The 14,523-nt window shown below is 39.7% G+C and overlaps 1 protein-coding gene across 24 annotated transcripts in view; it reads left to right on the top strand.

Moving 5' to 3' along the window:
* The window catches only part of EBF3 (EBF transcription factor 3), a 120,607-nt gene extending 110,849 nt beyond the window's left edge, over positions 1-9,758 (top strand). For 4 of the 24 annotated variants that reach the window (XM_064514401.1, XM_064514387.1, XM_064514384.1 and 1 more), the window contains exons 13-17: positions 1-172; positions 1,373-1,561; positions 1,962-2,159; positions 7,315-7,444; positions 9,354-9,758. The exon at positions 1-172 is cut by the window's left edge and continues 6 nt beyond it. In XM_064514401.1, coding sequence (XP_064370471.1) covers positions 1-172; positions 1,373-1,561; positions 1,962-2,159; positions 7,315-7,406 — 651 coding nt within the window. In that variant the 3' untranslated portion in view covers positions 7,407-7,444; positions 9,354-9,758. The remainder of the gene's footprint in view (positions 173-1,372; positions 1,562-1,961; positions 2,160-7,314; positions 7,445-9,353) is intronic. The other 20 variants (XM_064514388.1, XM_064514386.1, XM_064514385.1 and 17 more) reach the window with 9 other exon arrangements.
* The last annotated feature ends 4,765 nt before the right edge of the window (positions 9,759-14,523 follow it).

Here is a 14,523-nt window from a genome sequence, read left to right as displayed (position 1 = left end):
ATCCTGAAAAGAGCAGCTGACATTGCTGAAGCATTATACAGTGTGCCACGCAATCACAACCAGATTCCTACTCTAGCCAACACTCCTGCTCATACTGGCATGATGGGAGTGAACTCATTTAGCAGCCAGCTAGCAGTTAATGTTTCAGAAACATCACAAGCTAATGACCAAGGTATGTGGGATTTCAAGAGTTAATCCTTCCTGTTGTTGCCTGGTTTGGGACAGGGTCTATTAATATTAGCTGATGTCACCACTGTGTTCTACATCTCTTTTTCTCCAAGTAGTCATATGTCTGATCATGTAATGAAATGTCGTCTTGAACCTTCTGATAGCATTTAATTCTTCCTATTTTTAGTTTACTGTTACCATAAAACATCTGCAGTGGAAAAGGAATGGCAAAATGTAGGAAGCTCTATTTTTCACAGTAAATATATCATGTGTATGTTTAATATAAAGTAAGTGTGTCTACATATCTCCACCTGTTTTTTGAATACTTACACAGATAAATCGAATCTGATGTCTGTGATTTTTAAATATTTTATGTATAAGCCTAAGTGTGACTTACATAGGTTACTAATAAAAGTAATAGTTGATTTAATTTACATTTTGTAATTTAAAATGCATTTAGCGTATTGCATTTAAAATTAATCTTGATACTGATGAAAGGAGTGAAACCACATTATTAGGTATGCTGAAAATCTTATGTTTTTGCTTACAACATAATTATTAAATTGATTGCTCAGAGAGAAATAAATTGTTGTTTAAAATCCTGATTCTGCTATGTTTCCTCTTATAAAAGATTGTGTTGTCTAATGCATTTCCAAGCTAATAAGCCTTATAAAATTCTGTATTTGGTCTTGAATTAGTTTTCACTGATGACTACACCTTATGAAAGTACTAGCTTTTTGTCAGTATAAAAATATCAATCATAAAACGAAGACCCCGCAACAGCCTTTTAAAGTTAAATCACTGCAACAAAAAGTTTTTGTTGTCAGCTGTGGCATTTGAAGGTCTGGAGAGGCTGCAAGTGCATTCAGTGTGTTGGTACAAACCAGGACTCGAGCCTGTTGATAATTGCTGCTAAAGACAAATGTGAAGGCAACTGACACAGCTGGATCGAAGAGAGCTTTTGTTGGCTGTCTATGCTAAGAGGAGAGACAACATAGAGTGCTCGCAGATGATTTAAGTAGGGTTGGCGTGATAAGGTTATCTGAAGCTGCAAGAGTTGATAGGGCAGTAACAGACAACTTAGAGCAAGGCTGTGCAATCAATTAAAACTGTGTAATATATGATGCATGAGGAAACCCCCCAGCCCTAAGTTTATATTATAAAATAACATTATCTTTTTGGGGTGGGGGGGTTTCTAACACAGTAGGTTACAGTCGCAACACAAGCAGTGTTTCCCCGCGAGGATATGTTCCGAGCAGTACTCCTCAGCAGTCCAATTACAACACAGTCAGCAATAGCATGAATGGATATGGCAATGCCGGCATGCCCAATCTAGGTGTACCAGGTTCCCCTGGATTTCTTAATGGCTCCTCAGCTAACTCTCCTTATGGCAGTAAGTGTCTATTTTTGGTAACACATCATCATATAGATTCATATTTACTACAAAATCAAATACTTGCATTGTTTTGATTTTCTATATTGTGAGCTACTGGATAAAAGGAGGGGTGACTCTGGAGGCTGGACGTAAAAATGAATATAATAAATTGATCTGTTTGTGCCATAATACGATCTCAGATAGAAAAAAAATTGGACTGCACGATTTGTAACAAAAGTCCAACACAAAAGAGTTTGCCTGTTATCCAGAGAGTGGCCAAGCCACGGCATTTCATTTTTTTTTTTATATATATATTTTATATATATATATTTTAAGAGGCAAGGCCCTATCACTCTCTTTTTCCATGTTTGCCGTGAAAACCTCAATCTGAGTCCTGATTATTTTTGCTTTATTGCAGTAGTGCCGTCAAGCCCTACCATGGCAGCCTCTTCGGTCACCCTCCCTTCAAACTGTAGCAGTACACACGGCATTTTCTCATTCTCACCTGCCAATGTCATCTCTGCAGTGAAACAAAAGAGCGCGTTTGCTCCTGTTGTCAGGCCCCAAGCCTCTCCTCCACCATCTTGCACCAGTGCAAATGGAAATGGACTTCAAGGTGAGCTGGATCTCTCTCAATTTTCTATGTATTGCTTTTCGGTGCATACACTAAAGCCATGATCATATATTTTGGAGAAAGGTACCTTACTATATCTTTAGGTTTCTGGTGTTGTCAAAATGGTGTCATAGTGATGCAAAATACAGTAGCACAAATGATAGGCTAAAATTTTAAGCAAATCCTGATTCACTTTTCATACCTCCATTAAAGAAAACACCATTTTTTTTCCTGCCATTTTCCCTTAAAATTTCAAACATTAAATTTTCAAGTAAGCATGTATCCTGGAATGCTTCTTGGAGATTTTGTATACTCTTTCCATTTCTCTACACATTTTTGGAGATTTTTTATGGACTTTCAAAACAGTAACATTTCCGCATAATGTGGTGCAGTTTCTTCATTGTACATATGCTGTAATAGTTATTTTAAAATATGTCAAATCAGTATAAATCAGGCTAAGCTCTTACTCAGTGAACTAACCTTCCCTTGAACTAGTAACTAGCCACTTGTACACTGAGTTTGCAGCGCTCTGTTGGGCCTAACACAGTCTCTTATTGCAGCATTAAACTAGTTACTTCCTCATATGAATAACAAAATATTTTAATTAAGGCAGGCAATTCTAAGCTTTTGCTTTTTTTATCTGTGTGATTTTATAGGGGCAGCGTAAGGAACAATTTATAAATCATCTGCAGAGTTTACATGGTCACCCGTTGATAGTGGGGTGGACAGAATTACTATACAGTGTAACTTTTGTGGAGGAATAAAAATAAGCAAAAAGAAGTCTTACTTTTTATGGCATATTTTAAAATTTGGATTATAATATTGACAGATTCATTAGAATCATTCAACAGGTTTGCTTGCCTACATTTTACAAATCACGAGCCTAGTTCTGCAGTGCAATAAATTGAAGCACTTTGAATCTCGTGGAAATCAGAAAGGGCTGCAGACATCATTACCTTGGAGTATTCATGTTTGGTAGTTAAGATGTGGGTAATGCAATATTATTTACTCTTTATATTGCTAAGATGCCCATACCCAGATAAACAGACAAAGACTGATATTTTGATTTATCAATCATTATTATGATTGACTATTCTGGATTATTAATTCTGGATGCCTACATTTTGAGGTATGTAGCGTAAGGCACCTCAGAGAGACTTAATCACACAGAGCCACCTGTCTGCCAAAAATCAAGACCATTTGAGACCAGTATCTCAAAATGGACATCCCTTTGTTTTTTTGTTAACTCCCCAATACCTTGGTCCAAAGAACATAGCATCTGAGAACTTACTAGGCAGTCAGGTCCATGAAGGGCTGAGGATCCAGCTACATAAATATCATTGTAAGGTAGATGTTAAAAAAAAGAATAATTAGATTAACACTTTAGGTCGTTGCATATCTATTTTTAGTTGAAGCTTTACTGTGCTACAATAAGTAAAAAACTACACCACGTATAAGCAATATTCTTAGAAAAGGTCATCCATTCATAAAATAATCCAGTGTCCTATTTTTTAATAAAAAACCACTAGCATAAGAATTAAATACTGAAATAAGGTAAAATAAAATGTGATACACACAGCATAGATCTAAAGCAGCTATTCTGTAGTAGGTATTTATATGCATGTGCTCATTAACTTTTTGCTATTGCTTTACTTTGAAGAAATGAAATTATTAGAAGATCTAAAGTAAAATGATCTGAATTTCTGTAATTTCATTATGTAAATAAAGGGCTTCCCATCAGATTGTCAAGGTTTCAGGTGCTTAAAAGATCTAGATTAATGCAAAGTAGGATTTTCAGAAGAATCTGAGCAGGCTAAAAGCCCAATTCCCAGCAGATACCAGGTGCCTAATTTCCTGTGGCCCCTCCAAGAAAAGCCAGTAACCACACATCTTCCTCCCGAGGTACAAAATGCTTTTCATATAAATGCCTAGTAGACTACATTGAATCAGCCAACTCTGATCTTGTTAAACAGGTCAAGAAGCTGGCCCTTAAATTGAGGCCTAATACCGCTCTGGACTAAAATTTTTCTGGGCTTAGGCAGCCTAACTATCCCTTAAAACCTATTTAGAGGATGCTGTAATCCAAGCAGCGGACCTGGTGTCACCCATAATGAATTCCGTCCTGCAGGTGCTGTTAAAAGTCTAAGGATTTCTATGTTACATGTCGCCGAGATCTTAACCGTTAAATTACAAAACTGTCCCTACTATACTGGGCATTCAAAACTTCTCAGATCTGAGGGTATTTAGAGTTAGGGCTGTGCAGATACCTCAGTTTTTGGTTCAGTAGCCAAACCAAAAATGAAGTGTTGATCTGGAAAAAAAAAAACTATGTTTTCCTCATCGAACTGAAGCAGCTAAACTGAATCCTTTCGTGTTGAACAAAATGACCTAGGGAAAATAGCAAGAATGTCTTTCTAGTCTGATAATTAGAACACCAAGTCCCAGGCTTGTGACAAAAAGGTGAATAATTTATGCATAGTAGAACTGCACCAAAAGGGGAAACTGCACATTTCCTCACCCTGTAATACCACGTATCGTGATAGTTAGGGTACTCTAATGGAAGGTAAAGTATGTGGGTTGGAGTCCCCTTGGGCTGAGGAGAAAATCAAATTGCATCTGACATATCCTTGGTGAGTTCCCTTATCACCAGAGTAGAGAGGCACCATCATTTTTTTCCAACCAAAGCTATTCAGTTAATTCAAACTGAACTCATGAAAGGTTTCAGGATGACAACATTTCACCCAGCTGTCCTTACAGATCTAAACCAGTACCTTGAACTGAATTGCAGCCAGAATTGAGTGGCAGGACAGGCATTCTCTGGAATGAATATGTCATACACCTCCTTCATGAAACATCATAAAGAAAAGCCAGCAATGCAAGAGCTACTTATTTACACTGCATTTGACCTGTATAATTATTTGGGGGATTTCTGCTTCCTTCTTCTTTTTTTCCTAGTCATTTGTTGACATTGAGCCCATTTTAAAGTTTAATTACTTTCTTTATGAACACTGTACGCTAGCAGCACCTTGAGAGTTTTCTGATCAGCACATTTTAGACATTAAAATAAAATATGGAATTCAGGAGCTACAGTCCGATACAGCTAAAGTTTTTCAATGATCTTCAAGTACAGAGCCTATATTTTATAGCTGGAGGTGAAAGAGCTGAATAACAGCTAGGAAAATCTGCACCCATTAGGAAAGGTCACAGCTATTTAGTCAAGTAAAGATAGAAGTAAGATCCTGTCATCACTATTGGTCATATCTGCTCTGGGGTGGGGGGGTGTTAACCCTATAGTTTACGTACCTGAATAATGAAGGACGACATGTTCTTTTAATCAAAGGGAAGGGTATCATCTCTGTCATTGCTTGCTGTGTTGCTTTTGCCCTGTATAAGCTCTGTTGTGAAATAAAACTCAATTGGCTGGTTTTTGCCCAATATTGGTAAAGTGGATTGACCACACTATTGCAAGGCATCAGCATACCAAAACGATCAGACCAGGATGCCTCCTGTTTTTCCTATGAAGGTTTGTTAGCACTGTGAACAGGCAGGGACAGATAAGAACTTGCAAAACCCTACATGTAACAGCCCTTCAGACACGGGTAATCTTTTTATCGGGGCTTTTTGGGGGGGGGGGTATTTTGCCAATTCTCACTAGGTAAATCAGCTATAGGATTTGTCTGTGCGTGGAAAAAAAAAAAAAGCCATCCTTGGCGCATCTGAGATGGGGGTGGAGCAGGAGCAGAAAACCGTGACACTTTTCTCCTCTCCCTGCCTATGGATCTCAGATGGACTGTTTTGTCTCCTGGCGTACTACAGAACAGATGGAGCTGTAGTTTGTGGTAACATCGCACTAGGCAAGGACTACCTGAGCACAGCACACTAGAAACAAGATCTTGCAGGCCCCCAAAACACTGCATTTTAGGACTTACTGCCACAGAGCCAACATAGAGAGGTCTACCCCAACAACGGATTCACTTTTTCTAAAGAAAGCCAAGACAGAGTTTAACAAGGAAGGAAGAAGAATAAAAATGAAGGCAGACTAGTGAAATGTCAGGACACTCATCATGCAGGCAACACTAGCTGGAGCTATCATGTATTCTTCTTTCTTGCCACGCTCATATTCCCTTCCTCTTTCAGTTGCACATGGATGTATCCTCTTATATCATAAGACTTACATCATAACTAGGGTCAAAGCTTGGCAGTTTTAACTCGCAGAGTGAGATACCCCTCTCTTTGTTGTACTGCAAGCATGACTCACTCTTATGAGTAAGTCCACAAAGCAGGGTCGTTGGGCCTTATCCAAAAATATGCAATCTTGTTAACTTTGTATGACTTCCATTAGATAGCCTGTGATCAGACACTGAAGTACTTACATATTTAAGAGCAGGGTGCTCTTAGAGTACGGGTTCATCAGGGCAGACAGCTTTCTGCTGTTTAACACAATGCACATACAAGGTATAGAGTACCATTTCTAGCAAGAAAGTTCTGGCTTGCTGTAAAGTTGGAAGTACAATATGTGTTTAAAATTCAGTTTTCGATTGTAATTTATTTTTATAGGTGGTGAAAGATATTGCACTCTGGTCTTTATGATTGTAATGCAGAGCAAAAGGTTCTCTGTATTCTTCTAAAATTGCAGTCTGCTTAATTTTCTGCTCTCCCCCCAGATGAAACTATTAAAATTATTATTAAAAACTAGCCACTCCATTTTTCTTTAAGAAGGCATTTGGTATCAATTTGCACAGCGAGAAATGTAGTGGTACAATTGTGCAGAAGTTCACGGCTGTCGAGCATTGCTACTAAAATAAATACTGAAATAAATGTATAGAGCACCAGTTTTGCTTTTGCCCCCATTGTGCAACAGATGGAATTCAACAAAAATGGCTAAATGGCTTAAATTAAGAAATTCAGATTTTTTTTCCAGAAAAGTATGCAATGGACGACCTAAATTTTCACACATCATAAGTCAATCGTGAGATTACAATAAACTTGTGATTAAGTACAGTGTATTACTACCATTAACCATGTGCTGTGAATTAATAGATTTATGCACACAACTCCTGGAAAAAAAATCTGGCCTTTGTTTCTGCTAGATTATTCTTCGAAGAAACAAGTGAGCTAGTCTGTCCTGACCAGTCCTGCTCTTTCGTACTTTGCTTAGAGTGCTGGCAGAGCACGCTCCTGTCTGCTTGCCGCCAACCTCCGAGACATAGCCTTTGTGTCTCAGCATCATCTGGATACAGACCAAGATGACGGACCCTTACTGAATCTGAACTCAAAAGAGTAGGCGGGTACTGTATTTTGGGCTGACCTGTGGGGATGCTGATGCTGATCTCCAGAGTGATTGGTGATTGTATCGCAGCATAACAGCACCTCAGGATAAGTTTCTGACATGTGAGCTTGGCAGGGTGCCCTCCAGTCGTGGATTTTGTAGTGGTCCAAGCTAGAGGACCTTCACGTGGCCTCCTCCCTCCTCCCGAGCCAGGCTTCCTCCAGGGAACGGGCCCTGCTCGTGTCCACGCTGGCCGGCAGTCTGCTTGCAGACCGGGCACGTCCCCAGAGCCAGGAGCTGTGAGACGCTCCCGCACCCCCGGCTCGCATACGCCCTCCCTAAGCGGGTCTCACCCCTGTTCTCCCCGGGACTGCGTCATGAGCCACGAGCTGGTGGGGCCAGCTTTTCTGCCCACCAAGAACTTGCCAGGCCAGGGGGATTTATGGTCACGCGAGCTGGTTGTTACCCCAGCACTTCTGCCAGCAGCGTGGCGTGAAGGGGACGCAGGGACACGCCAGCCTGCAGATGTTGGCTAAGCAGGCCTAAAACCCCGGCAAACTTCTCCCTTAACCCCAGCTACCAGAATGTGGAGCGCAGCAGCTTTAATGGAAACTTAACACGGAAACCAAATGATTTCATTAGAAAGGGTTTCTCTTGTAACTGCTGTCAGTGCTGAAGTTTAAAACATGCAGGAAAATTACAACTTTTTAATTTTGACACACTTCATACTTTGGATGGGGGAAATAAGTAGCAGAATTTTAAAACTCTAGCCTGCTTTAAGAGTATCACTGGAGATGTATTTCAAAGTTTGGCCCTTCAAGCCCTCGACATGAGCTGCTGCAGCGGCCCGTCGCGGCTGTTGCCCCGCGGCTGCCCGGAGCTCAGCTCGCAGCAGCTGGAGCAGCTCAGGCTTCTGCACCGCGCTGCCGGTTGCCGTAGGAGCTGGCGTTACGTAAGAGATGTGTACCTACACAAGCCTTCCAAACCATACAGTTGTAGCGGTGAATCTGAAATAAATTAATACTGTGGAAATTAATGAACTGAGAAATTGAAGTTCACATCACTACATGAACAAATTTATTAATATCCGTTGTACATAAATTAATGAGAAATATCATCATGACAAAAATTAAACAACACTAAAATTAAAGGCTGTCTAAATTATGTTTCTACCAAGGAGTTAACTGGAGAAACGCGGTAGATTTTGGCATCTCAGTGTTAAAGTGTTAAAGAAGAGAGAGCTAGGCGAGGATATTAATCTGATGCCGTTTCATGGCGCTTGGTGTAGGGGTTTCAAAGCAGGCGTGCGGTGCTTGGCTGTGATCTCAGCGCGCCCTCGCCTCGCTCAGCCCCGCTATTACCATCAAGTACAATTAGCAGTGTCCGAAACGAGTTTTTCTGCGTGGGCCCCGGGTCTGGGCGCAGGGAGCTCAGGGTAGCCGGGTCGTCACGTGGGGGCACGAGCAGCGTCCGGGCCGCGGCCGGCGAGCGAGCCGGCCTCGCCTGGCCTTGCCAGAAGTGACCACGCTGTTCCTCCGCTGTCAGCAGAGCCCATCCCCGGGGAGTCAGGCCCAGGCTGCTCTTAACAAACCGCTCGGAGAAATACCACACGTGTGGGCGCTTTGCACCGAGAATTGTCAGAATCTCGCTTAAAACGTGACACCTTTGCAGCCTGTCTTGTTAGAAAAGCGCTTTTCTGCGGTCTCTGCGCCTGTCCCCCTCACACGAGCCGGGGTGTAAAACGAGAGCGCGGTCACGCGCAGCCGTACCGCTGCGTAGAAAACAGAGCCGCGCGTCCCTCCTCGAGTCCGTCCCTTCCCGCGAAGGCCCGTAGCTTACTGTCGAGCATTGCATCGCTTTGAACCACGTGCGCCTCGTTGGGCCCGCGCGCTAATAACAGCCTTCTTCTCTCTCTCCTTCTCTTCCAGCTATGTCTGGGCTTGTAGTGCCACCCATGTAAAGTCACTTTTGTTTACCTACCTGCGTAGCACCCAGCTCCGAGGACGGGCTTAGGGGACAAGTTTAGTATACTAAGACATGCTGATGGAAACAGTATCTTCAAACAGAATCAGCAGCAAATCGAAATGCTACAAAAAAAGACTTTGTTTAAAGATTTTATTTAAACTATTAAGAATCTACATGCAAACAACCTACTTCTTCATGAACAATTCCATTTTATTGACTGAATTTTTCTCATATTTTCACATTTCTCAGTCCTGAAGAATAAGGAAAAAGCGACGCCTATTTTGTATAAAGTTTCTGATTACGTCTTGGCTATGTCTAGTACTTGCTATGTGTTGGGAGAAACTTTGTGGATGCACCATTTTGATTATCATGAAACACTGATGAAAAATGCCTCCGAACATTTTTCTGTACTCATACCTAGATTCACAATGGTTGTGTATCTCTATAATGTGAAATATTTTTTTGTGGTGGAAAAAAGGGGGCCAAGGAGGTTATGAGCCATCAAACTGGAAAAAGGATGAATATATGATTAGGAAAAAAAAAATTGGGGAGCAGGGGAGGGCGTGGGAGGGTTTATCATTGCTTAACTTCATCTTAATGAAATGGAACTTTGTAACTTATTGTAGTTAGAAATTGTAACTTTGATATTGAATTCTCTTGCCTTCAACAAGCACACTGACAGAGAAAAAATTGCTACTGTCTGTTGGTAAAAAAAAATACTTCCACTGCTAGAGCTTCCTGTTAAGCAAGTGTGATCTGCAACATTTTTTCAACTTTTGCTAGCACTGTATACTATTGCATTCTTAGGCTACTGTGAAGTCTATGTTTCTTGTACCAGAAAATTGTCCTTTTGACTTCTAGATCCTTCTTCCCTAATGTGTTTTGTATGTGGTTATAAAATTGTAGACTTTTGTGATTTTGCCAAAGTTGTAGCTAAATATTTATACACTTGTCTTGAATTTTTTTCAGATCCACTTAAATATTTAGAAAAGCAAATTTTATTCCTTATGAGGTTTATAAGGAATAAAATAGTCTTATTCATTGCAACACTTTCTTTCACATAAACACTTGCAGTCACTAAGGGAATTTATTTTGTAACATATCAACTATAAATATTGTATTTATCTTTGAAATTTTGTATATTGCTTTTCATCATTTTTTCTTGTATGTATTGGTTTTCGTCATGGCCTGGTATTGTGATGCTGAGAATAGCATTAAGCCAAGAACAGTTGCCTTCATGTTTTTCTTTTAAATAAATTAGTGTCCGTACATTTCATTTGTACTTCATAAAGTTGCTATTATTTAGACTTTCCATCCTTTTTTTATTTTTGAGGAAAAGTCAAATTCATTGTTTATTTTTATATTATTTTTAAGTTATCAGAACAAATAATTTTGAAAAAAAAGTTGTTTGTTGTATAGTCAAATCAAAATTGTGCCACATGGCTGTAATGAATACTAGTAGAATATGTGCATGTGATACAGCCACAAAAAAGACGAGTCTGTTTTGTGGTTGGATTTCTTTCTTTCTTTCTTTCTTTCTTTTCCTTTCTTTCTTTCTTTCCTTTTTTTTCTTTCTTTCTTTCCCTTTTTTTTTTTTTTTTAAGATTGTAAAAAGTCATTTTTAGCTGCCACCCATGACTTTGCCACATAGCTGAACTGTGTTTACTGGAAAAATTCAGAGGCCTAAAGTTTAAAATAAAATTCACTTCTGATGTTTTAATTAAAATGTTTGCCACATTAACTTCTCTGATGCCTTAAAAGTGAACTTCTTTGAAGAACTTTTGTGCTGTTTTATCACAGGCTTACACCACAATTGTTAATCACTACTTCATTTGGATGATTTCTGGTGTAAAAAAAAAAAAAAAGCACAAACCTGGTGTATAATTATATCACTCCTTTATGTGTCTACTTTCTGCTGCACTCTGCATATTCCTGAATCCTGCACTGTTTAAAAAAGATAACGGTTTCACGTGAAATCAGGATCATACATGATTTTTAAATGTTTGGGGTTTGTTTATTTAGGTTTCTTGTTTTTTTTATGGAACTTTTTGTAATAGACCCGTAGATGACTGTACTTTTTAAACTGGAATGACCTCCTTAGTATAGTGTGGCTGTTAGTGCCAAATCCGTAGAAAGAAATGTTGAGTTTTTTTACTTTGCACTAAATAGTTTGCAAATGCAGCACTGCAAAACATTTTGCAAACTGCAGCAGAATTGAAGTTTCAACCAAAAAGGAGGGATCAATTTTTTTCTTTCTGGGCAAAATGCACATTTTAGTAAGGTGTTTATTAAAGGGTTTTAAAGAATGATACAGTGTATCACAGATGATAAATGTCTTGCACATTTATTTTGTGATAACTAATAAGGCTTAGCTAAGTGGAAAAGCCTGAGAAGTCACTTTGGAACTGAATTGCCTCAGTTATATTTTGTCTAAGTAAGGTTTTGATCTAAAGAAGAGGTCACGTGTACATGTTAAGAAAGTTTGCAAGTTTCTTCATAAATGCAATCTGTTTGTGTTTTAGATTACTTAGTCAATGCACTCATTGCTTCATTGTCTCCAAACTGAGAGCTTCACTAAATGGTAGATTTTACTGTTAAAGACCCTACAATAAGATTGTTTTATCTGTACATTTTTTCATATATTTAACTGTATAAAAAATGTTCATTTTACACAATATTTAATTAAAGTATTTCTTGTCTGTGAATTTCATTTTTAGTAATTTTATCTGGTTTGATTATTAAAAAAAGTGACAAAACACCAAACAAAAAAAGCAACACTGGGGGTTTCATTTCTGAGTATCAGAATTCGTAGTTTTGTCTCTCTTAAGAAAGCCGCAGTCCCCGACGCGGGCGTTTCGGTGTTTGCAAGTCGCAGGCCAGCCGCCCCGGCCAGCCGCTCTTCCACCAGCCGAAGAGGAGGAGGAGGAGAGCCAACAAGTGCGGCCTCTGCTCGGCGACCTGACAGTGCAAGTGTTACTCGGCCTTGGGAAAGTATTTAACCAAAACTGCCTCTGGTACCCTGCTTGCAAAGCAAAGACACGAGGAGAGTAAGCTTTTCCTATTTCTATGCGGTACTGTAAAATTCTGTAACAGGAAGAGTGATCTTAAACACAGCGTAACCCAAAATTTCCCATGCAGCGGTTTGACGCTGAAGGTCGGCGTACTCAGCTTTTACATGCTGTTAAGAAAGCAAATGTTTTTGCTGACTACAATACCGATCACAAATACTTTATCCTTTGGATTGTAGTACATTCAATGTACATGAAATACGAATATAATGAGTTAGGCATGATTCGAAGCCTCCCAGCCAGAGGGTATTTTTATGGGAGGTGATTATAATGCTAAACCTGGCTATAGAAACAACAGAAATACACAGACAGAACAGTGAAAGTATACGCCTGTTAAAGGAGGAAAGTTAGCTATATGTGTTTTATTCCATCCTCATCAGAGGGCATTCAAGGGGGCATTGCGAAATTCTGAGTTCAGTGGTAATTATATGTGTGTGTATATATATATATATGTACACACAGTCTCTCAGGTGAAATTTAGCATGCCTGATTCTCTCCTTAGCTTCTGTATGTATTGATAGCTAAATGATGGAATGTGGTAACAATTGCAGCTTACTTTATTTACAATTTACAAAGAAGGAAAACCAGCTTGTTTAACTGCATTTTTTTTCTCCTCCAGTATTTCCGCAGTTTTAATGTTTGATGAAAATATACATTAAAAATACAAAGGACTTCTGGTTACTGTTATTTTGCACTGGGAATCATTTCGCTCCAGGTGTGTATCTGTGTATCCTGCTTAAGCACTAGCATCATCAGCTGCACTCTGCTAAAAATGAGATGGTTTATAGGGACGCAGGGCTGCACGACGCCTGCTGGCACTCTTCCTTTTGGGTTTAGTGCAAGGGTTTGGATAACGAGTGTCTGAACGGTTTGTCTAGCGTTCTGTGCAAAGAAAATACGAGAGGAAAAAACCACATACGCTTTGTGCTGCGAATGACGAGTCCTAGAGCGATGTTCCACCTATGACACATCTGTATCGGTAACTTGGCAATAGCCCCGGTGTGAAAATACCTTGTGTCAGCCTACGCCGAATTTCGAAATACAAAGATACAAATTCCTTAATCAAAATGAAGGAATAGAGTGTCTAAAAGTATATGCCAGTTATTGCAGAGCAGCTTTTTAAAGTCTTTCAAGCTTTTAAAGATTATTCAAAGCACTTGAAATAGGCTTCAATCTAATGCCTCATTTCATTGCATTAAACAGCCTAGTTAATAAAGAATCAATATATTCAAAGGGCAAGGTTATCTTTTGTCTATAAGGGGTGGTGTCATTCTGAACCTTTTATAGTTCAAATGCTGAAAAAGACCTCATGAAATCCATACTCATCAAGTGGGTCAACTAGAGCAATAAAAAGGCCTCGGAAAGAATGGCTGCACTCCTTTAAAACAACTCTAAGTCTTATCTCCCTCGCATAGTGCTCCGAATAATCAGTCAGAAAATGTCAATTTCTCATCAAGACAAGGGGCCCGATGATAATTTTTTTCGAGAGAATACATACAATTAAGAGAATGCAGAGCGGCCCCGGCAGTGATTTGTAGCTTATTATGTCACCAGCAAGCTGCGATCCACCTCTAAGCAGATAATAAGGGCTGTTGATAACTGAAGTGTCAATATGCCGCGGAGCGATTTTTGAATGTGAGCCCTTGTGCTTTTCCCCCGCTCCTTGTGCTGATCGCAGGGCCGATAAGGGCACAGCTGCCAGCCGACACCGCGCGGCGGGCCGCACAATTAACGCCGTGAATAAACAGCACAAAGGAGTTGGGAGTCTTTATACTCTTTGAGACAATTCCCTGTTTTACCCTTCAAGGATTTCTTTTATGTCTGAATAAGGTTGCTTTTAATGAAATTTAAACTCATCAGAGGAAATCAAAACCCTCAAATCAGATTACAAATTGATTTTTTTGGTCACTTGTCATTATACAATGTACCGCCGTAAGTTTTACAGGAGAAAAGAAGAGCGAGCGCCGAGTGCTGAGCCATCGGCAACCAAACTTTACAATAGCGCGGGAAGGAGGAACGCTCCCAAAATCCCACGAGAGACAAAGTTTTGAAAAGTTAGTAGGGG

Source organism: Dromaius novaehollandiae, chromosome 6 (genome assembly GCF_036370855.1).
Source record: "Dromaius novaehollandiae isolate bDroNov1 chromosome 6, bDroNov1.hap1, whole genome shotgun sequence".
NCBI classification, from domain to species: domain Eukaryota; kingdom Metazoa; phylum Chordata; class Aves; order Casuariiformes; family Dromaiidae; genus Dromaius; species Dromaius novaehollandiae.
Note: the sequence above shows the minus strand (reverse complement) of the source record. Positions and strands in the feature narration are given on the sequence as shown.